At 45.2% G+C, this 25,897-nt stretch overlaps 1 protein-coding gene across 3 annotated transcripts in view; it reads left to right on the top strand.

Annotated features, from left to right (window-relative positions):
- tle3a (TLE family member 3, transcriptional corepressor a) overlaps positions 1-25,897 on the top strand; it is a 92,861-nt gene that overhangs the window by 14,072 nt on the left and 52,892 nt on the right. For all 3 annotated transcript variants that reach the window (XM_041849871.2, XM_041849870.2, XM_045207900.1), the window contains one exon: positions 1,782-1,826. In XM_041849871.2, the coding sequence (XP_041705805.1) occupies positions 1,782-1,826 (45 nt within the window). The remainder of the gene's footprint in view (positions 1-1,781; positions 1,827-25,897) is intronic.

Raw genomic sequence — 25,897 nt, 5'->3', positions numbered from 1 at the left:
AACAAAGTATTGAGAAACTTTTGTTATTGACCAAATACTTATTTTCCACCATAATTTGCAAATACATTCATTAAAAATCCTACAATGTGATTTTCTGGATTTTCTTTCCTCAATTTGTCTGTCATAGTTGACGTGTACCTATGATGAAAATTACAGGCCTCTCTCATCTTTTTAAGTGGGAGAACTTGCACAATTGGTGGCTGACTAAATACTTTTTTTCCCCACTGTATATAGATAGTGACCAACTACACTGAACAAAAATATAAACGCAACATGTAAAGTGTTGTTTTCATTTTCAATTTTCCATATGCACAACGGACAAAAGCTTATTTCTCTCAAATGTTGTGTATATCCCTGTTAGTGAGCATTTCTCCTTTGCCAAAATAATCCATCCACCTGACAGGTGTGGCATATCAAGAAGCTGATTAAGCAGCGTGATCGTTACACAGGTGCACCTTGTGCTGGGGACAATTAAAAAGCCACTCTACAATATGCAGTTTTGTCACACAACACAATGCCACAGATTTCTGAAGTTTTGAGGGAGCATGCAATTGGGATGCTGACTGCAGGAATGTCCACCAGAGGTGTTGCCAGAGAATTGTGCCCCATGGTGGTGGTGGGGTTATGGTATGGGCAGGCATAAGCTACCGAAAACGAACACAATTGCATTTTATCGATTACAATTTCAATGCACAGAGATACCGTGATGAGATCCTGAGGCCCATTGTCGTGCCATTGATCCGCCACCATCACCTCATGTTTCATCATAATACACGGCCACATGTCTCAAGGATCTGTACACAATTCCTGGAAGATGAAAATGTCCCAGTTCTTCCAAGGCCTGTATACTCACCAGACATGATACTCATTGAGCATGTTTGGGATGCTCTGGATCGACGTGTACGACCGCGTGTTCCAGTTCCTGCCAATCAGGTGCCCTGTGTAGTGAACTATAGGGAATATGGTGCCATGTGTAGTGAACTGTAGGGAATATGGTGCCCTGTGTAGTGAACTGTAGGGAATATGGTGCCCTGTGTAGTGAACTATAGGGAATATGGTGCCATGTGTAGTGAACTGTAGGGAATATGGTGCCCTGTGTAGTGAACTGTAGGGAATATGGTGCCCTGTGTAGTGAACTATAGGGAATATGGTGCCATGTGTAGTGAACTATAGGGAATATGGTGCCATGTGTAGTGAACTGTAGGGAATATGGTGCCCTGTGTAGTGAACTATAGGGAATATGGTGCCATGTGTAGTGAACTATAGGGAATATGGTGCCATGTGTAGTGAACTATAGGGAATATGGTGCCCTGTGTAGTGAACTGTAGGGAATATGGTGCCATGTGTAGTGAACTATAGGGAATATGGTGCCATGTGTAGTGAACTATAGGGAATATGGTGCCATGTGTAGTGAACTATAGGGAATATGGTGCCATGTGTAGTGAACTATAGGGAATATGGTGCCATGTGTAGTGAACTGTAGGGAATATGGTGCCCTGTGTAGTGAACTATAGGGAATATGGTGCCCTGTGTAGTGAACTATAGGGAATATGGTGCCATGTGTAGTGAACTGTAGGGAATATGGTGCCCTGTGTAGTGAACTATAGGGAATATGGTGCCATGTGTAGTGAACTGTAGGGAATATGGTGCCATGTGTAGTGAACTGTAGGGAATATGGTGCCATGTGTAGTGAACTGTAGGGAATATTTCAGACGCCGTCATGTTGTTTTGGCTAAAATAATCTTGTATTCAAAATAATCATATCTCCTCTTCTATTGCAGTATTACGAGATGTCCTATGGGCTCAACATAGAGATGCAGAAACAGGTATGTTACCATCACTACCACTCATAATAATAATAATAATAATATGCCATTTAGCAGACGCTTTTATCCAAAGCGACTTACAGTCATGTGTGCATACATTTTTACATATGGGTGGTCCAGGGGATCGAACCCACTACCTTGGCGTTACAAGCGCCGTGCTCTACCAGCTGAGCTACAGCGGACCACACTCCTCTTTGTCCTCTGACCTGCTGTGGTCCTATCTGTGTGGCTCAGTGGGTGCTAACAATGTTCGCAGGGATTACATACAGTAACAATGTATACTCACTGCACTGTGTGTTGGATAAAAGTGTCTGCTTATTGCCTTCAGAAGGTATTCACACCCCTTGACTTTTTCCACATTTTGTTGTTAGTCTGAATTTTAAATGGATTACATTTAGATTTTCTGTCACTGGCCTACACACAATATCCCATAATGTCAAAGTGGAATTATGTTTTTTAGACATTTTTACAAATTAATTAAAAATGAAACGCTGAAATGTCTTGAGCCAATAACTATTCAACCGCTTTGTTATGGCAAGCCTTAATTTCAGGAGTCAAAAGGTTCTTAACAAGTCACATAATAAGTTGCATGGACTCACTCTGTGTGCAATAATAGTGTTTAACATGATTTTTGAATGATTACCTCATCTCTGTACCCCCACACATACAATTATCTGTGAGGTCCCTCAGTTGAGCAGGGAATTTCAAACACAGATTCAACCACAAAGACCAGGGAGGTTTTCCAATGCCTCAAATGGGTAAAAAACTAACAAAAAACAGACATTGAATATCCCTTTGAGCATGGGGAAGTTATTAACCCTCCCGTTGTCCTAGGGTCAAAATGACCCGCCACTGTGTTGAACCAACTTTATTTAATTTTTATATTTTTGGGATCATTTGTGAGAAGGAGGCAGTGAGACTTTAAAGAAAGTATCACTGCCTCCTTCTCACAAATGATCCCCAAAATATAAAAATTAAATAAAGTTGGTTCAACACAGTGGCGGGTCATTTTGACCCTAGGACAACGGGAGGGTTAATTACACTTTGGGTGGTGTATCAATACACCCAGTCACTACAAAGATAAAGGCATCCTTCCTAACTCAGTTGCCGGAGAAGAAGGAAACCGCTCAGGGATTTCCCCATGAGGCCGATGGTGACTTTATAACAGTTACAGTTTAATGGCTGTAATAGGAGAAAACTGAAGATGGATCAACAACATTGTAGTTACTCCACAATACTAACCTAAATGACAGTGAAAAGAAGGAAGCCTGTACAGAATATTCCAAAACATGCATCCTGTTTGCAATAAGGCACTAAAGTAAAACTGCAAAAAATTTTACAAAGAAATTAACTTTTTTTCCAGAATACTAAGTGTTATGTTTGGTGCAAACACAACCCATCACTGAGTACCACTCTTCATATGGTTCTTTCCATCAGACACTGGGAGATGAATTCACCTTTCAGCAGGACAATAACCTAAAACACAAGGCCAAATATACACTGGAGTTGCTTACCAAGACAACATTGAATGTTCCTGAGTTGCTTAGTTACAGTTTTAACTTAAATTGGCTTGAAGATCAATGGCAAGACTTGAAAATGGCCGTCTAGCAGTGATCAACAACCAACTTGACAGAGCTTGAAGAATTAAAAAAGGAATAATGTGCAAAAATTATTAAACAATCCAGGTGTGCAAAGCTCTTAGACTTACCCAGAAAGACTCACAGCTGTAATCGCTCGGTGTGTGAATACTTATGTAAATTAGGTATTTCTGTATTTCATTTTCAATACATTTGAAAAAAAATCTAAACTTGATTTCACTTTGTAATTATGGGGTATTGTGTGTTGATGGGTGCGAGAAAAAAAAAGAGTTATATATTCAATCCATTTTGAATTCTGGCTGTAACTCAGCAATGTGGAATATGTCAAGGGATATGAATACTTTCTGAAGGCACTGTACGCTACTATATAGTCCCTCGGAGCTTCTCTCGGTTAGAGAGATTGTCTCAGTGTCAGGGAACAGCTCAGAGGAGTAGAGGGAGGAACTGGAGAGGGAGGAGCTGGAGACATGCTTGTGTTGTGAGCTGAGCTGTGAATCAGTGACAAGGCCTTGGTTCACTTACCAGGTCTGGAGACACACGCACACACACACACACACACACACACAGCCTTTGTTTGGAGATTGGCAAAGTGGCACAGAGTCAGCCGTGAGGTCAGACAGCTTTGATGAGATTAAAGGCAGGTGAGTGTCAGGTGAGGCCTTTGACTTTATGACTACAGGCAGAACACTGCTGATGTCAAGACAAGTATTCATTACAGGAAGCCCGGGGGTAAAAGTCCTCTCCTCTGGTAGTTAATTACAGGAAGCCAGGTGGTAAAAGTCCTCTCCTCTGGTAGTTCATTACAGGAAGCCAGGTGGTAAAAGTCCTCTCCTCTGGTAGTTCATTACAGGAAGCCCGGGGGTAAAAGTCCTCTCCTCTGGTAGTTCATTACAGGAAGCCAGGTGGTAAAAGTCCTCTCCTCTGGTAGTTCATTACAGGAAGCCCGGGGTAAAAGTCCTCTCCTCTGGTAGTTCATTACAGGAAGCCCGGGGTAAAAGTCCTCTCCTCTGGTAGTTCATTACAGGAAGCCCGGGGGTAAAAGTCCTCTCCTCTGGTAGTTCATTACAGGAAGCCAGGTGGTAAAAGTCCTCTCCTCTGGTAGTTCATTACAGGAAGCCCGGGGATAAAAGTCCTCTCCTCTGGTAGTTCATTACAGGAAGCCAGGTGGTAAAAGTCCTCTCCTCTGGTAGTTCATTACAGGAAGCCAGGTGGTAAAAGTCCTCTCCTCTGGTAGTTCATTACAGGAAGCCAGGTGGTAAAAGTCCTCTCCTCTGGTAGTTCATTACAGGAAGCCAGGTGGTAAAAGTCCTCTCCTCTGGTAGTTCATTACAGGAAGCCCGGGGGTAAAAGTCCTCTCCTCTGGTAGTTCATAACAGGAAGCCAGGTGGTAAAAGTCCTCTCCTCTGGTAGTTCATTACAGGAAGCCAGGTGGTAAAAGTCCTCTACTCTGGTAGTTCATTACAGGAAGCCCGGGGGTAAAAGTCCTCTCCTCTGGTAGTTCATTACAGGAAGCCCGGGGGTAAAAGTCCTCTACTCTGGTAGTTCATTACAGGAAGCCAGGTGGTAAAAGTCCTCTCCTCTGGTAGTTCATTACAGGAAGGCCGGGGGTAAAAGTCCTCTCCTCTGGTAGTTCATTACAGGAAGCCAGGTGGTAAAAGTCCTCTCCTCTGGTAGTTCATTACAGGAAGCCAGGTGGTAAAAGTCCTCTCCTCTGGTAGTTCATTACAGGAAGCCAGGTGGTAAAAGTCCTCTCCTCTGGTAGTTCATTACAGGAAGCCAGGTGGTAAAAGTCCTCTCCTCTGGTAGTTCATTACAGGAAGCCAGGTGGTAAAAGTCCTCTCCTCTGGTAGTTCATTACAGGAAGCCAGGTGGTAAAAGTCCTCTCCTCTGGTAGTTCATTACAGGAAGCCCGGGGGTAAAAGTCCTCTCCTCTGGTAGTTCATTACAGGAAGCCAGGTGGTAAAAGTCCTCTCCTCTGGTAGTTCATTACAGGAAGCCCGGGGGTAAAAGTCCTCTCCTCTGGTAGTTCATTACAGGAAGCCAGGTGGTAAAAGTCCTCTCCTCTGGTAGTTCATTACAGGAAGCCAGGGGGTAAAAGTCCTCTCGTCTGGTAGTTCATTACAGGAAGCCAGGTGGTAAAAGTCCTCTCCTCTGGTAGTTCATTACAGGAAGCCAGGTGGTAAAAGTCCTCTCTGGTAGTTCATTACAGGAAGCCAGGTGGTAAAAGTCCTCTCCTCTAATAGTTCATTACAGGAAGCCAGGTGGTAAAAGTCCTCTCCTCTGGTAGTTCATTACAGGAAGCCAGGTGGTAAAAGTCCTCTCCTCTGGTAGTTCATTACAGGAAGCCCGAGGGTAAAAGTCCTCTCCTCTGGTAGTTCATTACAGGAAGCCAGGTGGTAAAAGTCCTCTCCTCTGGTAGTTCATTACAGGAAGCCCGGGGGTAAAAGTCCTCTCCTCTGGTAGTTCATTACAGGAAGCCCGGGGGTAAAAGTCCTCTCCTCTGGTAGTTCATCACAGGAAGGCCGGGGGTAAAAGTCCTCTCCTCTGGTAGTTCATTACAGGAAGCCAGGTGGTAAAAGTCCTCTCCTCTGGTAGTTCATTACAGGAAGCCCGGGGGTAAAAGTCCTCTCCTCTGGTAGTTCATTACAGGAAGCCCGGGGGTAAAAGTCCTCTCCTCTGGTAGTTCATTACAGGAAGCCAGGTGGTAAAAGTCCTCTCCTCTGGTAGTTCATTACAGGAAGCCCGGGGGTAAAAGTCCTCTCCTCTGGTAGTTCATTACAGGAAGCCAGGTGGTAAAAGTCCTCTCCTCTGGTAGTTCATTACAGGAAGCCCGGGGTAAAAGTCCTCTCCTCTGGTAGTTCATTACAGGAAGCCAGGTGGTAAAAGTCCTCTCCTCTGGTAGTTCATTACAGGAAGCCCGGGGGTAAAAGTCCTCTCCTCTGGTAGTTCATTACAGGAAGCCCGGGGGTAAAAGTCCTCTCCTCTGGTAGTTCATCACAGGAAGGCCGGGGGTAAAAGTCCTCTCCTCTGGTAGTTCATTACAGGAAGCCAGGTGGTAAAAGTCCTCTCCTCTGGTAGTTCATTACAGGAAGCCCGGGGGTAAAAGTCCTCTCCTCTGGTAGTTCATTACAGGAAGCCCGGGGGTAAAAGTCCTCTCCTCTGGTAGTTCATTACAGGAAGCCAGGTGGTATAAGTCCTCTCCTCTGGTAGTTCATTACAGGAAGCCAGGTGGTAAAAGTCCTCTCCTCTGGTAGTTCATTACAGGAAGCCCGGGGGTAAAAGTCCTCTCCTCTGGTAGTTCATTACAGGAAGCCAGGTGGTAAAAGTCCTCTCCTCTGGTAGTTCATTACAGGAAGCCCGGGGGTAAAAGTCCTCTCCTCTGGTATTTCATTACAGGAAGCCAGGTGGTAAAAGTCCTCTCCTCTGGTAGTTCATTACAGGAAGCCCGGGGGTAAAAGCCCTCTACTCTGGTAGTTCATTACAGGAAGCCAGGTGGTAAAAGTCCTCTGGTAGTTCATTACAGGAAGCCCGGGGGTAAAAGTCCTCTCCTCTGGTAGTTCATTACAGGAAGCCAGGTGGTAAAAGTCCTCTCCTCTGGTAGTTCATTACAGGAAGCCAGGGGGTAAAAGTCCTCTCCTCTGGTAGTTCATTACAGGAAGCCAGGTGGTAAAAGTCCTCTCCTCTGGTAGTTCATTACAGGAAGCCCGGGGGTAAAAGTCCTCTCCTCTGGTAGTTCATTACAGGAAGCCCGGGGGTAAAAGTCCTCTCCTCTGGTAGTTCATTACAGGAAGCCAGGTGGTAAAAGTCCTCTCCTCTGGTAGTTCATTACAGGAAGCCCGGGGTAAAAGTCCTCTCCTCTGGTAGTTCATTACAGGAAGCCAGGTGGTAAAAGTCCTCTCCTCTGGTAGTTCATTACAGGAAGCCCGGGGTAAAAGTCCTCTCCTCTGGTAGTTCATTACAGGAAGCCAGGTGGTAAAAGTCCTCTCCTCTGGTAGTTCATTACAGGAAGCCCGGGGTAAAAGTCCTCTCCTCTGGTAGTTCATTACAGGAAGCCCGGGGGTAAAAGTCCTCTCCTCTGGTAGTTCATCACAGGAAGGCCGGGGGTAAAAGTCCTCTCCTCTGGTAGTTCATTACAGGAAGCCAGGTGGTAAAAGTCCTCTCCTCTGGTAGTTCATTACAGGAAGCCCGGGGGTAAAAGTCCTCTCCTCTGGTAGTTCATTACAGGAAGCCCGGGGGTAAAAGTCCTCTCCTCTGGTAGTTCATTACAGGAAGCCAGGTGGTATAAGTCCTCTCCTCTGGTAGTTCATTACAGGAAGCCAGGTGGTAAAAGTCCTCTCCTCTGGTAGTTCATTACAGGAAGCCCGGGGTAAAAGTCCTCTCCTCTGGTAGTTCATTACAGGAAGCCAGGTGGTAAAAGTCCTCTCCTCTGGTAGTTCATTACAGGAAGCCCGGGGTAAAAGTCCTCTCCTCTGGTAGTTCATTACAGGAAGCCCGGGGTAAAAGTCCTCTCCTCTGGTAGTTCATTACAGGAAGCCAGGTGGTATAAGTCCTCTCCTCTGGTAGTTCATTACAGGAAGCCAGGTGGTAAAAGTCCTCTCCTCTGGTAGTTCATTACAGGAAGCCCGGGGGTAAAAGTCCTCTCCTCTGGTAGTTCATTACAGGAAGCCAGGTGGTAAAAGTCCTCTCCTCTGGTAGTTCATTACAGGAAGCCCGGGGGTAAAAGTCCTCTCCTCTGGTATTTCATTACAGGAAGCCAGGTGGTAAAAGTCCTCTCCTCTGGTAGTTCATTACAGGAAGCCCGGGGGTAAAAGCCCTCTACTCTGGTAGTTCATTACAGGAAGCCAGGTGGTAAAAGTCCTCTCCTCTGGTAGTTCATTACAGGAAGCCCGGGGGTAAAAGTCCTCTCCTCTGGTAGTTCATTACAGGAAGCCAGGTGGTAAAAGTCCTCTCCTCTGGTAGTTCATTACAGGAAGCCAGGGGGTAAAAGTCCTCTCCTCTGGTAGTTCATTACAGGAAGCCAGGTGGTAAAAGTCCTCTCCTCTGGTAGTTCATTACAGGAAGCCCGGGGTAAAAGTCCTCTCCTCTGGTAGTTCATTACAGGAAGCCCGGGGGTAAAAGTCCTCTCCTCTGGTAGTTCATTACAGGAAGCCAGGTGGTAAAAGTCCTCTCCTCTGGTAGTTCATTACAGGAAGCCCGGGGTAAAAGTCCTCTCCTCTGGTAGTTCATTACAGGAAGCCAGGTGGTAAAAGTCCTCTCCTCTGGTAGTTCATTACAGGAAGCCCGGGGTAAAAGTCCTCTCCTCTGGTAGTTCATTACAGGAAGCCAGGTGGTAAAAGTCCTCTCCTCTGGTAGTTCATTACAGGAAGCCCGGGGGTAAAAGTCCTCTCCTCTGGTAGTTCATTACAGGAAGCCCGGGGGTAAAAGTCCTCTCCTCTGGTAGTTCATCACAGGAAGGCCGGGGTAAAAGTCCTCTCCTCTGGTAGTTCATTACAGGAAGCCAGGTGGTAAAAGTCCTCTCCTCTGGTAGTTCATTACAGGAAGCCCGGGGTAAAAGTCCTCTCCTCTGGTAGTTCATTACAGGAAGCCCGGGGTAAAAGTCCTCTCCTCTGGTAGTTCATTACAGGAAGCCCGGGGTAAAAGTCCTCTCCTCTGGTATTTCATTACAGGAAGCCAGGTGGTAAAAGTCCTCTCCTCTGGTAGTTCATTACAGGAAGCCCGGGGTAAAAGCCCTCTACTCTGGTAGTTCATTACAGGAAGCCAGGTGGTAAAAGTCCTCTCCTCTGGTAGTTCATTACAGGAAGCCCGGGGGTAAAAGTCCTCTCCTCTGGTAGTTCATTACAGGAAGCCAGGTGGTAAAAGTCCTCTCCTCTGGTAGTTCATTACAGGAAGCCAGGGGGTAAAAGTCCTCTCCTCTGGTAGTTCATTACAGGAAGCCAGGTGGTAAAAGTCCTCTCCTCTGGTAGTTCATTACAGGAAGCCCGGGGGTAAAAGTCCTCTCCTCTGGTAGTTCATTACAGGAAGCCAGGTGGTAAAAGCCCTCTCCTCTGGTAGTTCATTACAGGAAGCCAGGTGGTAAAAGTCCTCTCCTCTGGTAGTTCATTACAGGAAGCCAGGTGGTAAAAGTCCTCTCCTCTGGTAGTTCATTACAGGAAGCCAGGTGGTAAAAGTCCTCTCCTCTGGTAGTTCATTACAGGAAGCCCGGGGGTAAAAGTCCTCTCCTCTGGTAGTTCATTACAGGAAGCCAGGTGGTAAAAGTCCTCTCCTCTGGTAGTTCATTACAGGAAGCCAGGTGGTAAAAGTCCTCTCCTCTGGTATTTCATTACAGGAAGCCAGGTGGTAAAAGTCCTCTCCTCTGGTAGTTCATTACAGGAAGCTAGGTGGTAAAAGTCCTCTCCTCTGGTAGTTCATTACAGGAAGCCAGGTGGTAAAAGTCCTCTCCTCTGGTAGTTCATTACAGGAAGCCAGGTGGTAAAAGTCCTCTCCTCTGGTAGTTCATTACAGGAAGCCAGGTGGTAAAAGTCCTCTCCTCTGGTAGAGCCAGGTGGTAAAAGTCCTCTCCTCTGGTAGTTCATTACAGGAAGCCAGGTGGTAAAAGTCCTCTCCTCTGGTAGTTCATTACAGGAAGCCAGGTGGTAAAAGTCCTCTCCTCTGGTAGTTCATTACAGGAAGCCAGGTGGTAAAAGTCCTCTCCTCTGGTAGTTCATTACAGGAAGCCAGGTGGTAAAAGTCCTCTCCTCTGGTAGTTCATTACAGGAAGCCAGGTGGTAAAAGTCCTCTCCTCTGGTAGTTCATTACAGGAAGCCAGGTGGTAAAGTCCTCTCCTCTGGTAGTTCATTACAGGAAGCCAGGTGGTAAAAGTCCTCTCCTCTGGTAGTTCATTACAGGAAGCCAGGTGGTAAAAGTCCTCTCCTCTGGTAGTTCATTACAGGAAGCCCGGGGGTAAAAGTCCTCTCCTCTGGTAGTTCATTACAGGAAGCCCGGGGGTAAAAGTCCTCTCCTCTGGTAGTTCATTACAGGAAGCCCGGGGATAAAAGTCCTCTCCTCTGGTAGTTCATTACAGGAAGCCCGGGGGTAAAAGTCCTCTCCTCTGGTAGTTCATTACAGGAAGCCAGGTGGTAAAAGTCCTCTCCTCTGGTAGTTCATTACAGGAAGCCCAGGGGTAAAAGTCCTCTCCTCTGGTAGTTCATTACAGGAAGCCAGGTGGTAAAAGTCCTCTCCTCTGGTAGTTCATTACAGGAAGCCAGGTGGTAAAAGTCCTCTCCTCTGGTAGTTCATTACAGGAAGCCAGGTGGTAAAAGTCCTCTCCTCTGGTAGTTCATTACAGGAAGCCAGGTGGTAAAAGTCCTCTCCTCTGGTAGTTCATTACAGGAAGCCCGGGGTAAAAGTCCTCTCCTCTGGTAGTTCATTACAGGAAGCCCGGGGGTAAAAGTCCTCTCCTCTGGTAGTTCATTACAGGAAGCCCGGGATAAAAGTCCTCTCCTCTGGTAGTTCATTACAGGAAGCCCGGGGTAAAAGTCCTCTCCTCTGGTAGTTCATTACAGGAAGCCAGGTGGTAAAAGTCCTCTCCTCTGGTAGTTCATTACAGGAAGCCCAGGGGTAAAAGTCCTCTCCTCTGGTAGTTCATTACAGGAAGCCAGGTGGTAAAAGTCCTCTCCTCTGGTAGTTCATTACAGGAAGCCCGGGGGTAAAAGTCCTCTCCTCTGGTAGTTCATTACAGGAAGCCCGGGGTAAAAGTCCTCTCCTCTGGTAGTTCATTACAGGAAGCCAGGTGGTAAAAGTCCTCTCCTCTGGTAGTTCATTACAGGAAGCCAGGTGGTAAAAGTCCTCTCCTCTGGTAGTTCATTACTGTGTGTAGCTAGAAGGTGTGGAGGGGGAGATGAGGGAGGGGTGGAGGACAGAAAGGGATGGGTGTAGCTAGAAGGTGTGGAGGGGGAGATGAGGGAGGGGTGGAGGACAGAAAGGGATGGGTGTAGCTAGAAGGTGTGGAGGGGGAGATGAGGGAGGGGTGGAGGATAGAAAGGGATGGGTGTAGCTAGAAGGTGTGGAGGGGGAGATGAGGGAGGGGTGGAGGATAGAAAGGGATGGGTGTAGCTAGAAGGTGTGGAGGGGGAGATGAGGGAGGGGTGGAGGGGGTGACATTCCAGGCCCTGTGTAAATAGGTTAATCGAGTTGATCCATTTTAGCAGCAGGCAGGCTGACTTTAATCAGGAACCTCAACGAGACCGAGCTGATGGAAGCTGACTGAATTATTCATCAGTCTAACCAGGCCCCAACCTGAACCTGCTGAACACAGTGTTAGTAAGCAGAGCAGCCCAAGGCTCATTGACAAGGGAGGAAGAGGAGGAGGAGGAAGCCCTAACCATCTGAACAGGGGGTTTGTGAAAAGCAAACAGAGCAGCTAAGGCGGAGGAGAGGAAGAGGGAGGGAGGAAGAAAGGAAGGGGGAGGGAGAAGTAAGGGGAAGGGGGAGTAGGGGGAGGGAGGAGGGAGTAGGGGGAGGGAGTAGGGGGAGGGAGGAGGGAGTAGGGGGAGGACAGGGTTGACAGGCTTTGAGGTTATTGGCTTTACAGTCAATAAGAGACCTATATCCAAGCAGGGGATTTATCTGAGGAAATCCATTCCTCAAACAGTTCCTTGTTATTACTGAGGAGGAGGAGCAGATCAGCTGACAGCATGCACACAGACGGAACAGAAACACAGCTCAGGTTGTGTGTACGTGTGGAGTGTGTGTAAACCCCCTACAGAGATGGATAAAGGCGTCACCCTTATGAAATAGTCAACTGGGTGGTACTTCCAACTTCATTGGTTGATCCCTCCTCATGAGGGAATGGTGCCGGAGAAGAATGGCTGCCATTTTACAGCCCTCTAACCAATTGTACTATTATGTGTGTTTTTTCGCGTTATTTGTAATTTATTCTGTACATAATGTTTCTGCCACCGTCTCTTATGACCAAAAATAGCTTTTGGATATCAGGACAGCGATTACTCACCTCGTATTGGACGAAGATTTTTTCTTCAACGAGTCGGACGCGAAGAATATCCTACAGACACCCGACAAGGCCCAAATCCCCGTCATTCACATTAGAAAGAGACAGATATCGTGGACGTAAGTCGGGGTGCCTTGTAAGGATCCGACGGCGAGCAAGTAATCTGCCTCTTCCATCAATCCTATTAGCCAATGTTCAATTATTTGAAAATAAATTGGACGACCTAAGACTAAGGTTATCCTACCAACGGGACACCAACGGGACATTAAAAACTGTAATATCTTATGTTTCACCGAGTCGTGGCTGAACGACGACATGGATAACATACAGCTAGCGGGCTATACGCTACATCGGCAGGATAGAACGGCTGACTCCGGTAAGACAAGGGGTGGCGGTCTGTGTATATTTGTAAACAACAGCTGGTGCACAAAATCTAATACTAAGGAAGTCTCTAGGTTTTGCTCGCCTGAGGTAGAGTATCTCATGATAAACTGTAGACCACACTATTTACTGTAGACCACACTATTTACCAAAATAGCTGTCTATTTACCACCACAAACCGATGCTGGCACTAAGATTGCACTCAATGAGCTGTATAAGGCCATAAGTAAACAGGAAAACGCTCATCCAGAGGCAGCGCTCCTAGTGGCCGGGGACTTTAATGCAGGAAACTTAAATCCGTTCTGCCTCATTTCTACCAGCATGTTAAATGTGCAACCAGAGGAAAAAAAACTCTAGACCACTGTTATGAGTTTCTGGTATTGAGAAGTTCAAGATGCAAGAATTTACTTAGACATTCTGTGGAGATTTTACCAAGCATTTATTTGATCACGAGCCCGTGGGTTCATCTAACAAACGGACATAGCCTTGCCCCCTTGTCAGTTGAACTGCCCACATACACAAATCTCACATCTTTTATACTCTTGGTTACACATTTCTTCAACCACATCTGGCCATCGTCAATGAGCACTACCCCTTCTCTGTCATGGCCTCTTACCCCCAAGCAGGACGTTCTCTCCATACATCATTCTAATATAAACCCCACTATCTTCATTGGACACATTGGAATTTACTACCCCAGACTTAGTCACCCAGAACCACTTCTCTCTACTAACTTTAAACTAGTTACACACTCATATGAAATGGCCCCATATCCTCATCATATCAACCACCTTTACTCCACACACAGAGACGCGTACAAAGCTCTCCCTCGCCCTCCATTTGGCAAATCTGAACATAATTCTATCCTCCTGATTCCTGCTTATAAGCAAAAACTAAAGCAGGAAGCACCAGTGACTCGGTTAATAAGGAAGTGGTCAGATGATGCAGATGCTAAGCTACAGGACTGTTTTGCTAACACAGACTGGAATATGTTCCGGGATTCTTCCGATAGCATTGAGGAGTACACCACATCAGTCACTGGCTTCATCAATAAGTGCATCGATGACGCTCGTCTGATGAACTGCCCAGTGACACAAGCCTACCAGACGAGTTAAATCACTTCTATGCTTGCTTCGAGGCAAGCAACACTGAAACATGCATGAGAGCATCAGCTGTTCTGGATGACTCTGTGATCACGCTCTCCGTAGCCAATGTAAGACTTTTAAGCAGGTCAATATTCACAAGGCAGCAGGGCCAGACGGATTACCAGGACGTGTACTCCGAGCATGCGCTGACCAACTGGCAAGTGTCTTCACTGACATTTTCAACCTCTCCCTGACTGAGTCTGTAATACCAACATGTTTCATGCAGACCACCATAGTCCCTGTGCCCAAGACCACAATGATAACCTGCCTAAATGACTACCAGTGATAGGCCTGATCACCGACAACGATGAGACAGCCTATAGGGAGGAGGTCAGAGACCTGGCTGTGTGGTGCCAGGATAACAACCTCTCCCTGAACGTGATCAAGACAAAGGAGATGATTGTGGACTACAGGGGAAAAAAAGAGGACTGATCACCCCCATTCTCATCGACGGGGCTGTAGTGGAACAAGTTGAGTGCTTCAAGTTCCTTGGTGTCCACATCACCAACAAACTATCATGGTCCAAACACACCAAGACAGTCGTGAAGAGGGCACGACAAAGCCTATTCCCCTTCAGGAGACTGAAAAGAGTTTTACAGCTGCACCATCGAGAGCATCCTGACTGGTTGCATCACCGCCTGGTATGGCAACTGCTCGGCCTCCGACCGCAAGGTACTATAGAGGGTAGTGCGTACGGCCCAATACATCACTGGGGCCAAGCTTCCTGCCATCCAGGACCTCTATACCAGGCAGTGTCAGAGGAAGGCCCTAAAAATTGTCAAAGACTCCAGCCACCCTAGTCATAGACTGTTCTCTCTGCTACCTCACGGCAAGCGGTACCGGAGCACCAAGTCTAGGTCCTAAAGGCTTCTCAACAGCTTCTACCCCCAAGCCATAAGACTCCTGAACAGCTAATCATGGCTACCCGGACTATTTGCATTGCCCCCCCACCCCACCGCCTCTTACGCTGCTGCTACTCTGTTTATTATGTATGTATAGTCACTTTAACTCTACCCACATGTACATATTACCTCAATTACCTCAACTAACTGGTGCCCCCCCACATTGACTCTGCACCAGTACCCCCTGTATATAGCCTCCCTACTGTTATTTTATTTTACTGCTGATTTTTAATTATTTGCTAGTTTTATTTTTTACTTATCTATTTTTTACTTAACACTTTTTAATTTTTTTTAATTAAAACTGCATTGTTGGTTAACTGCTTGTAAATAAGCATTTCACTGTAAGTTCTACTACACCTGTTGTATTCGGCTCATGTTGCAAATAACATTTGATATGATATGATGACCCATTTGGCGTCACCTCTCTCCCTCCCAGGATGAGAAATGATAACGTCTCAGCAGCTCTGAGGTCTCAGGCTTTTTGCTGTGCGCAGGACAACTCACTGGCAGGGCTAGATCATCTGTGGAATTCATGAAGCCTCAGTTCGACCCCAGGGCAAATGCTGAAAACACACACATCACGCTGGGCTTTTCTACCATTTCTCATAACACACACATCACACTGGGGTTTTCTACCATTTCTCATAACACACACATCACACTGGGGTTTTCTACCATTTCTCATAACACACACATCACACTGGGGTTTTCTACCATTTCTCATAACACACACATCACACTGGGGTTTTCTACCATTTCTCATAACACACACATCACACTGGGCTTTTCTACCATTTCTCATAACACACACATCACACTGGGGTTTTCTACCATTTCTCATAACACACACATCACACTGGGGTTTTCTACCATTTCTCATAACACACACATCACACTGGGGTTTTCTACCATTTCTCATAACACACACATCACACTGGGGTTTTCTACCATTTCTCATAACACACACATCACACTGGGGTTTTCTACCATTTCTCATAACACACACATCACACTGGGGTTTTCTACCATTTCTCATAACACACACATCACACTGGGGTTTTCTACCATTTCTCATAACACACACATCACACTGGGGTTTTCTACCATTTCTCATAACACACACATCACACTGGGGTTTTCTACCATTTCTCATAACACACACATCACACTGGGGTTTTCTACCATTTCTCATAACACACACATCACACTGGGGTTTTCTACCATTTCTCATAACACACACATCACACTGGGGTTTTCTACCATTTCTCATAACACACACATCACACTGGGGTTTTCTACCATTTCTCATAACACACACATCACACTGGGGTTTTCTACCATTTCTCATAACACACACATCACACTGGGGTTTTCTACCATTTCTCATAACACACACATCACACTGGGGTTTTCTACCATTTCTCATAACACACACATCACACTGGGGTTTTCTACCATTTCTCATAACACACACATCACGCTGGGGTTTTCTACCATTTCTCATAACACACACATCACACTGGGGTTTTCTACCATTTCTCATGAGAATGAAGCAGCACAGCATTCTACACAATGAACTCTGCAGTCAGACCAGGCCAGACCAGGTACAGGCCAGACCAGGTACAGGCCAGACCAGGTAGAGGCCAGACCAGGTACAGGCCAGACCAGGTAGAGGCCAGACCAGGTACAGGCCAGACCAGGTACAGGCCAGACCAGGTAGAGGCCAGACCAGGTAGAGGCCAGACCAGGTAGAGGCCAGACCAGGTAGAGGCCAGACCAGGTACAGGCCAGACCAGGTAGAGGCCAGACCAGGTAGAGGCCAGACCAGGTACAGGCCAGACCAGGTAGAGGCCAGACCAGGTAGAGGCCAGACCAGGTAGAGGCCAGACCAGGTAGAGGCCAGACCAGGTACAGGCCAGACCAGGTAGAGGCCAGACCAGGTAGAGGCCAGACCAGGTAGAGGCCAGACCAGGTAGAGGCCAGACCAGGTAGAGGCCAGACCAGGTAGAGGCCAGACCAGGTAGAGGCCAGACCAGGTAGAGGCCAGACCAGGTAGAGGCCAGACCAGGTAGAGGCCAGACCAGGTAGAGGCCAGACCAGGTAGAGGCCAGACCAGGTAGAGGCCAGACCAGGTACAGGCCAGACCAGGTACAGGCCAGACCAGGTAGAGGCCAGACCAGGTAGAGGCCAGACCAGGTAGAGGCCAGACCAGGTAGAGGCCAGACCAGGTAGAGGCCAGACCAGGTAGAGGCCAGACCAGGTAGAGGCCAGACCAGGTACAGGCCAGACCAGGTACAGGCCAGACCAGGTAGAGGCCAGACCAGGTACAGGCCAGACCAGGTACAGGCCAGACCAGGTAGAGGCCAGACCAGGTACAGGCCAGACCAGGTAGAGGCCAGACCAGGTAGAGGCCAGACAGTCTTATTTATTACACGGGCAGCAGAAAGGCGTTTGGCAGCAGATGGGAGAAATGAGATGCTGCATTAGCGGTCTGAACAGCAGACATAATCAGTGGGCAGGTTGATTGGTGTGTGATGTCCAGAGGAAAGAGCCATGCCGTGCCGGCCGCAATCTAATGCAGAATAGGCACTCCTCTGTCCTTGGAAGGCCCTGTTGTAATAGTGATTACTTTCAGAAAGGGAGGATTGAAGGATTGGGACATTGGGACAAGCAGCCAGCTAAATGGAGCTTTAGATAGAAAACTGCACCAGCAGGCAGAGAGAGCAAATGCTTTGAACCACTGACAGTAATCTGACACTGAGATAGAACTGCAGCTAGTATATCCTGTTTCCTCATCCCAAGTATTCATCAGCTAGAGAGAACATCACACACAGTAGAGCTGGTGACTAGTATAATGTAATGCTTGTTTGGAGGGATAAGCCCAGTCAATAGCCTCCAGGAACATTTTGACAGTATTTGTTAAAAGGCCTCGGAACGCTGTGACGGAACTCAAGAGTACATTCCATCCTCACCGGGGCTTAGTGATGTCAGTGTTCTGTTGAGATGGAGACACTCGTGTCATCTTTTAGGTAGGCTGTTTTAATGATGATGATGGATAAGGGACCTTATTTATAACGAGGTATCCCTGGAGAAAATCTGACCTCTCTGAAATGAAAATGGATGGCCCTCCCTTCAGTAAAATATATTTTTACCTGACCCTTCCTGAACGCTTAAAAAAAAATACACAAGTGATAAACAAGTCACCCTCCCCTATACCGCAAATAATAATGAAAACAAAGTGGGTAGCAGAGAACATGTCTACCATTTACCCTTTTTTTTTTTTTTGTCATTTAGCAGACGCTCTTATCCAGAGCGACTTACAGTTAGTGAACACTCCTAGGACAGACCAGAGCCTTTAGATAAGCAGTTTTAGAAACTGTACTTCGTTTTGGAAGTATTACATGGCAAAGTAGCCAGAAGGTTATGGATTCGCAGACCACTGCGGACAAGGGTAAGGGTGAAAAGGTCTCCATTAGATTCATACAGTGCTTTTATTGTATCTTATTTGCGGTCTGATGGAGAAAAAAAAAATCATTTTATAAACGCATTTCATGCGATTCTGCATCATTTTACATGACTGGAGACGAGCAAAATATTTTTTTTTACACCAAAACAAAGCATGACAACGAATGAGCGCATGCAGCAGCACCGGAGACGTTTTGATGTCTATACAGGCTATTGTTAACAATTAGGATAGTCTTATGTTTTGGAACAGTGCTAAAGTTGACTATCAACTGTAAAAACAGAACCAGTTACAAGTGAAGTATCTGATCATCAATGAATTAGAGAAAAAGCCATTTGTTGTTTAACACAGCAGCCTCACGTCATCCGGTAGGCCTATATGCACTTGTAACTTTTCATTTGGAAAACTCATTTTGTAATTTATTCTATTTTATGTAGCTCAATTGGTAGAGCACGGCGCTTGTAACGCCAGGGTAGTGGGTTCGATCCCCAGGACCACCCATACGTAAAAATGTATGCGCACATGACTGTAAGTCGCTTTGGATAAAAGCGTCTGCTAAATGGCTTATTATTATTATTATTATTATTATTATTATTATTATATTATACTATTGTTGTTTCAAAATAGATTTGTGTTGACTGTGAATAGGGCATGGGAGTATATGAGCATCTGCTAGGCTAACTTAACAAACTAGGCATGCATAGCTCACCACATGATCCTCAAACCAAAGACTGGCCAAACTCATGTTTCTAAAAGTGAATTAAAAAGGCACTTTTTGACTGTATCGCCCAATAAGGCATTTTGTTTCATTATTACATTCAAAGTATTTTTCTTTATTACATCCACATGTGACCTGAGACGCGTTTAGTGTCAAGCGCTCAAGGCACTTCACGACGACTGACGTTAATGCCACAGGACAGTAGTCATTCAGCTCCGCTGGGTGGTTCTTCTTCGGTACTGGTCGGATCTATGAGGTCTTCCGGAGTGAGGGGAACCGTGTGTTCTGAGAGGGAGGATCTCAGAGGTCTTCCGGAGTGAGGGAACCGTGTGTTCTGAGAGGGAGGATCTCAGAGGTCTTCCGGAGTGAGGGAACCGTGTGTTCTGAGAGGGAGGATCTCAGAAGTCTTCCAGAGAGGGAACCGTGTGTTCTGAGAGGGAGGATCTCAGAGGTCTTCCAGAGAGGGAACCGTGTGTTCTGAGAGGGAGGATCTCAGAGGTCTTCCAGTGAGGGAACCGTGTGTTCTGAGAGGGAGGATCTCAGAGGTCTTCCAGTGAGGGAACCGTGTGTTCTGAGAGGGAGGATCTCAGAGGTCTTCCAGTGAGGGAACCGTGTGTTCTGAGAGGGAGCTGTTAAAGAAAGTGCAGAAGATGTCTGCAAGCTCGTCTGAGCATTCCTTCAGCAGCCGTCCATTGATGTTATCTGGTCCGGGCGCTTTATTAGGTTTTACTCTCTTGTCTCACCACCATCTCGATTGTTTGCACCTCCCCTCCATCCCAGGCCTGGAGCTCCATTTGTTCTCTCAAGCTTTCTGTTACAGTGGAGAAGTTGTGGTAAAATAGAGCGCCACCATGTGGTGCTCTCCAAAAGAGGTGCTGATTTTGATTATAAGTGCAACTGCCCGGCTTTCTGGTTAGAGAACGTAAATGACCAGTAGGCGACAGGGATACAATCCACACTTTATTACCACACTGAACAGACAGCGATAGGAAGAGGACTGATGGAATAGTGAATTGTGGTTCTCCTACTACAGGTGTGCCCCTAATTGGCTGACCCCAGTCGGCTGACTTGTTCAGGAGATTAGATAAGGCAACCCTAGCAACCTGGCCTAGCAACAGAGGTGTGAATGGCCGGTTTACAACCCATAGGAGGAACGGCGCCTGCTGCAGCAGCTAGAGAATCCCAAAGATCTGTTAATTACAGCAGGTACTCAGATCTGTTAATTACAGGCAGGTACTCAGATCTGTTAATTACAGGCAGGTACTCGGATCTGTTAATTACAGCAGGTACTAGGATCTGTTAATTACAGCAGGTACTAGGATCTGTTCATTACAGCAGGTACTAGGATCTGTTCATTACAGCAGGTACTCAGACCTTTTAATTACAGGCAGGTACTCAGATCTGTTAATTACAGCAGGTACTCAGATCTGTTAATTACAGCAGGTACTCAGATCTGTTAATTACAGCAGGTACTCAGATCTGTTAATTACAGGCAGGTACTCAGATCTGTTAATTACAGGCAGGTACTCAGATCTGTTAATTACAGCAGGTACTCAGATCTGTTAATTACAGCAGGTACTCAGATCTGTTAATTACAGGCAGGTACTCGGATCTGTTAATTACAGCAGGTACTCCGGCCTGTTAATTACAGCAGGTACCTAGACCTGTTAATTACAGCAGGTACTAGGATCTGTTAATTACAGGCAGGTACTCGGATCTGTTAATTACAGGCCTGTACTCGGATCTGTTAATTACAGGCAGGCACTCGGATCTGTTAATTACAGGCCTGTACTCAGATCTGTTAATTACAGGCAGGTACTCGTATCTGTTAATTACAGGCAGGTACTCAGATCTGTTAATTACAGGCCTGTACTCGGATCTGTTAATTACAGGCCTGTACTCGGATCTGTTAATTACAGGCCTGTACTCGGATCTGTTAATTACAGGCAGGTACTCGTATCTGTTAATTACAGCAGGTACTTAGATCTGTTAATTACAGGCCTGTCCTCGGATCTGTTAATTACAGGCAGGTACTCAGATCTGTTAATTACAGCAGGTACTCAGATCTGTTAATTACAGCAGGTACTCAGATCTGTTAATTACAGGCAGGTACTCAGATCTGTTAATTACAGCAGGTACTCAGATCTGTTAATTACAGGCAGGTACTCAAATCTGTTAATTACAGCAGGTACTCAGATCTGTTAATTACAGCAGGTACTCAGATCTGTTAATTACAGCAGGTACTCAGATCTGTTAATTACAGGCAGGTACTCAGATCTGTTAATTACAGGCAGGTACTCAGATCTGTTAATTACAGGCAGGTACTCGGATCTGTTAATTACAGCAGGTACTCAGGCCTGTTAATTACAGCAGGTACCTAGACCTGTTAATTACAGCAGGTACTAGGATCTGTTAATTACAGGCAGGTACTCGGATCTGTTAATTACAGGCCTGTACTCGGATCTGTTAATTACAGGCAGGCACTCGGATCTGTTAATTACAGGCCTGTACTCAGATCTGTTAATTACAGGCAGGTACTCGTATCTGTTAATTACAGGCAGGTACTCGGATCTGTTAATTACAGGCAGGCACTCGGATCTGTTAATTACAGGCCTGTACTCAGATCTGTTAATTACAGGCAGGTACTCGTATCTGTTAATTACAGGCAGGTACTCAGATCTGTTAATTACAGGCCTGTACTCGGATCTGTTAATTACAGGCCTGTACTCGGATCTGTTAATTACAGGCAGGTACTCGTATCTGTTAATTACAGCAGGTACTTAGATCTGTTAATTACAGGCCTGTCCTCGGATCTGTTAATTACAGGCAGGTACTCATATCTGTTAATTACAGCAGGTACTCAGATCTGTTAATTACAGCAGGTACTCAGATCTGTTAATTACAGCAGGTACTCAGATCTGTTAATTACAGGCAGGTACTCAGATCTGTTAATTACAGCAGGTACTCAGATCTGTTAATTACAGCAGGTACTCGGATCTGTTAATTACAGGCAGGTACTCAGATCTGTTAATTACAGGCAGGTACTCAGATCTGTTAATTACAGCATTAATTACAGCAGGTACTCAGATCTGTTAATTACAGCAGGTACTCGGATCTGTTAATTACAGCAGGTACTCAGATCTGTCAAGCAGCACATTAAGAGCACTCCAGGGTTCTCCCCAGGATTTTTTAAAGAAGGTGCTGCTGCTGAGTATTTTTATTTTTAATGTTTTTTTGTTAGTTTTTTTTTACATATTGGCGCAGCCAGTCCACAAGGTGGCGTTACATTCTTTGGAGAGAACCATGCCAAAACGCTAAAGCCAGCCTGTCAACAATGGACCTGCTCTGCTTACACACACACACACACACACACACACACACACACACACACACACACACACACACACACACACACACACACACACACTGTGCCTGCTGAAAGCTCTGTCTGCTGCTGTCAGCCATGGGGACAAGGGTTGTGTCCATAATGACAGCCTTTTCCTTACATGGTAAACTATATACGGGATAGGGTACACTTTGGGATGCACCGTGGAGAGGTACAATGATGAGCATGAAATAGACAGCCAAGCCTGGTGGCTCTAGTCCATGTGATCCATCCACAAACAATACTGGATACTGGGTGATCTGAAAAGTCATAGTCAATCGATCAATAATATAATAATACTTTTAGCAAAAATGTTTATTTTTAATTCACAATCTGTAGAAACAATGAGAATAGAAAGGTTCAGAACTTTTGTAAAACATCACAGTACAGTTGAAAAATATATGGCAAATAGAAATCCTATATGGATGGTGTTAAGAGATAGATGGGAGGTATTGAATGAGTTGAAGGATGGGACTAATAACAACTAACAACAACTAATAACAACAAGATAACTAATAATGTAAGCATACTGTGTCCATAATAAGTATATAGGTTATAGGTTGAGAGCTTTTGTGAAAGAGCACAGTTAGAAAGATATGGCATATAGAAGCAAACCGGATGGACATCATGAAAATGATCGGAGAGGTTGAGAGTAGAAGAAGTTCAGGAGCAAAAAATAAAAAAATAAATAAAAATATATATATAATAGAATTATTGTAAAATTAACTGTGTCCATAAGGTGTAGATAGTAAGTATAGGCTGGAAGTACGGGCCTGGGCATTGTTGTTCACTAATTTACTCCAAGTAGGGAAAGGATGGTGGGGTTGAAAAGTAATAAAGGGGAGTATATATATAAAAAACATGGGGGATTGGAAGTGATGCAGACAATTACATTGATAGAAGATACAATCTATCTGCAATATTAAGCTGATCCATCCCCCCCAGAAAAAAAAAGTCTCAGCTCGCTTGCTCGCTCTCTCAATTACATTCAATCTAAGGGCTTTATTGGCATGGGAAACGTGTGTTAACATTGCCAAAGCAAATGAAGTAGATAATAAATAAACAAAATGGAAATAAACAATGAAAAAGATGAACAAGTATACATTACACTCACAAAAGTTCAAAAATAATAGACATTTCAAATATCATTATGTGCAAATAGTTAAAGTACAAATGGGAAAATAAATAAACATAAATATGGGTTGTATTTACAATGGTGTTTGTTCTTCACTGGTTGCCCTTTTCTTGTGGCAACAGGTCATAAATCTTGCTGCTGTGATGGCACACTGTGGTATTTCACCTATTAGATATGGGAGTTTATCAAAATTGGGTTTGTTTTTGTATTCTTTGTGGATCTCTGTAATTTGTGGGTCTGTGTAATCAGAGGGAAATATGTGTCTCTAATATGGTCATACATTTGGCAGGAGGTTAGGAAGTGCAGCTCAGTTTCCACCTCATTTTGTGGGCAGTGTGCACATAGCCTGTCTTCTGTTGACAGCTAGGTCTGCCTACGGCGGCCTTTCTCAATAGCAAGGCTATGCTCACTGAATCTGTACATAGTCAAAGCTTTCCTTAAGTTTGGGTCAGTCACATTGGTCAGGTATTCTGCCACTGTGTACTCTCTGTTTAGGGCCAAATTGCATTCTAGTTTGCTCAGTTTTTTTGTTAATTCTTTCCAATGTGTCAAGTAATTATCTTTTTGTTTTCTCATAATTTGGTTGGGTCTAATTGTGTTGTTGTCCTGGGGCTCTGTGGGGTCTGTTTGTGTTTGTGAACAGAGCCCCAGGACCAGCTTGCTTAGGGGACTCTTCTCCAGGTTCATCTCTCTGTAGGTGATGGCTTTGTGATGGAAGGTTTGGGAATCGCTTCCTTTTAGGTGGTTGTAGAATTTAACGGCTCTTTTCTGGATTTTGATAATTAGCGGGTATCGGCCTAATTCTGCTCTGCATGCATTATTTGGCGTTTTATGTTGTACACTATGAAAAATGTATGCACTCACTAACTGTAAGTCGCTCTGGATAAGAGCGTCTGCTAAATGACTAAAATGTAAAATGTACACTGAGGATATTTTTGCAGAATTCTGCATGCAGAGTCTCAATTTGGTGTTTGTCCCATTTTGTGAATTCTTGGTTGGTGAGCGGACCCCAGACCTCACAACCATAAAGGGCAATGGGTTCTATAACTGATTCAAGTATTTTTAGCCAGATCCCAGTTGGAATGTCGAATTTTATGTTCCTTTTGCTGGTGTAGAAGGCCCTCGCTCGCTTGCTCTCTCTCTCTTTCTTTTTTTTCGGTTATTAAATACCTAATTGACCGACTTCAGTTCAATTACTTAACTCCATTTAGGTTTTTTATTTTTTGTTTCTCTAGAGAGAAATCAAATAATTCACTAGGGAAATCAAGTCAAGAACTATGTGGTATACTGGGCTGAAGGGAGTTGTAGTTTTCAACCTAGTTCAGCACAGAAACGTGGTAATTAACTACAATGACCATAATCCATTGCGCCAGTTTTTTCTGGCTCAGACTGATCAGAGAGGAAGAGGCGAAGCGAGAGGTTTAATTCGCCAAAATATGTCTAAAATAAGCGCAATGCGTTTCTGTGGGCTTATTCTGGATTTAAGCTTGTATCCTGCCTTCCCGCCTTTGGGACAAACACTCACATTTATTAGGGCTTGGACATGAGCATCTCGTCATTGTATACAGATGGCTGGACGGATACACTTTTACACCTGCTACATTCGGTTCGATACACAGAGAGGAATGTACACAACGCAACATGAGAGGGACAGAGACGGTTCGTGAACGGTATACCTTATCTACTTTGAAGAACTAGTCAAATGATTTTGTCAGACAGCTCTGGAGCATACTTAGGAAGGCTAGCCTAGCTAAATAGGAGGACTAAAGACAGTACAGTACGGGGAGAACAGAGAACATTAGATGGCCTGGCTGGCTGACTGCTACTGCCTGAGCAGAGATGAGATGATGACTTTAAGGAATAAAAAATAATAAAGGCATCAAATAAAAACGAAGTAATATTTTTATTTGTTCATAGTAATTTCCTATGTTTCTATTGATGTCTACCCAATGTGGACCTGACAGAGACCATGGAATATTTTCATTTGAATGTTCACAATTTTGGCCTTTGGAATTTCCATTAAAAAGCTCTAAAATCATTGTAACGTCATTATTTCATAACACATTTTTCATCAGTTGTTGAATGTCTGCTGTAACCCACAGGCTAATGTAGGCCTATCCAGTACAATTGAGATGTTAGTTGCACCCTGTCTGCCTCCTCCTACTCACAGCCTTTGTTAATATGCAGCCAGAGACCCAATCCCAGTCCAAATAGTTAGACATCTGAATTTACCTGTATTGATCCACTCAGAGCAGGGCCAGAGGGCTACCTCTGAATGGATGCATGGATCATTACAATGATTTAGTCTCAGACAGGCCTGAGGCTGTCGGGGAGAGGCCATGAAGGCTTTAGAGTCAA

Source organism: Coregonus clupeaformis, chromosome 26 (genome assembly GCF_020615455.1).
Source record: "Coregonus clupeaformis isolate EN_2021a chromosome 26, ASM2061545v1, whole genome shotgun sequence".
Taxonomy (NCBI): Eukaryota; Metazoa; Chordata; class Actinopteri; order Salmoniformes; family Salmonidae; genus Coregonus; species Coregonus clupeaformis.
Note: the sequence above shows the minus strand (reverse complement) of the source record. Positions and strands in the feature narration are given on the sequence as shown.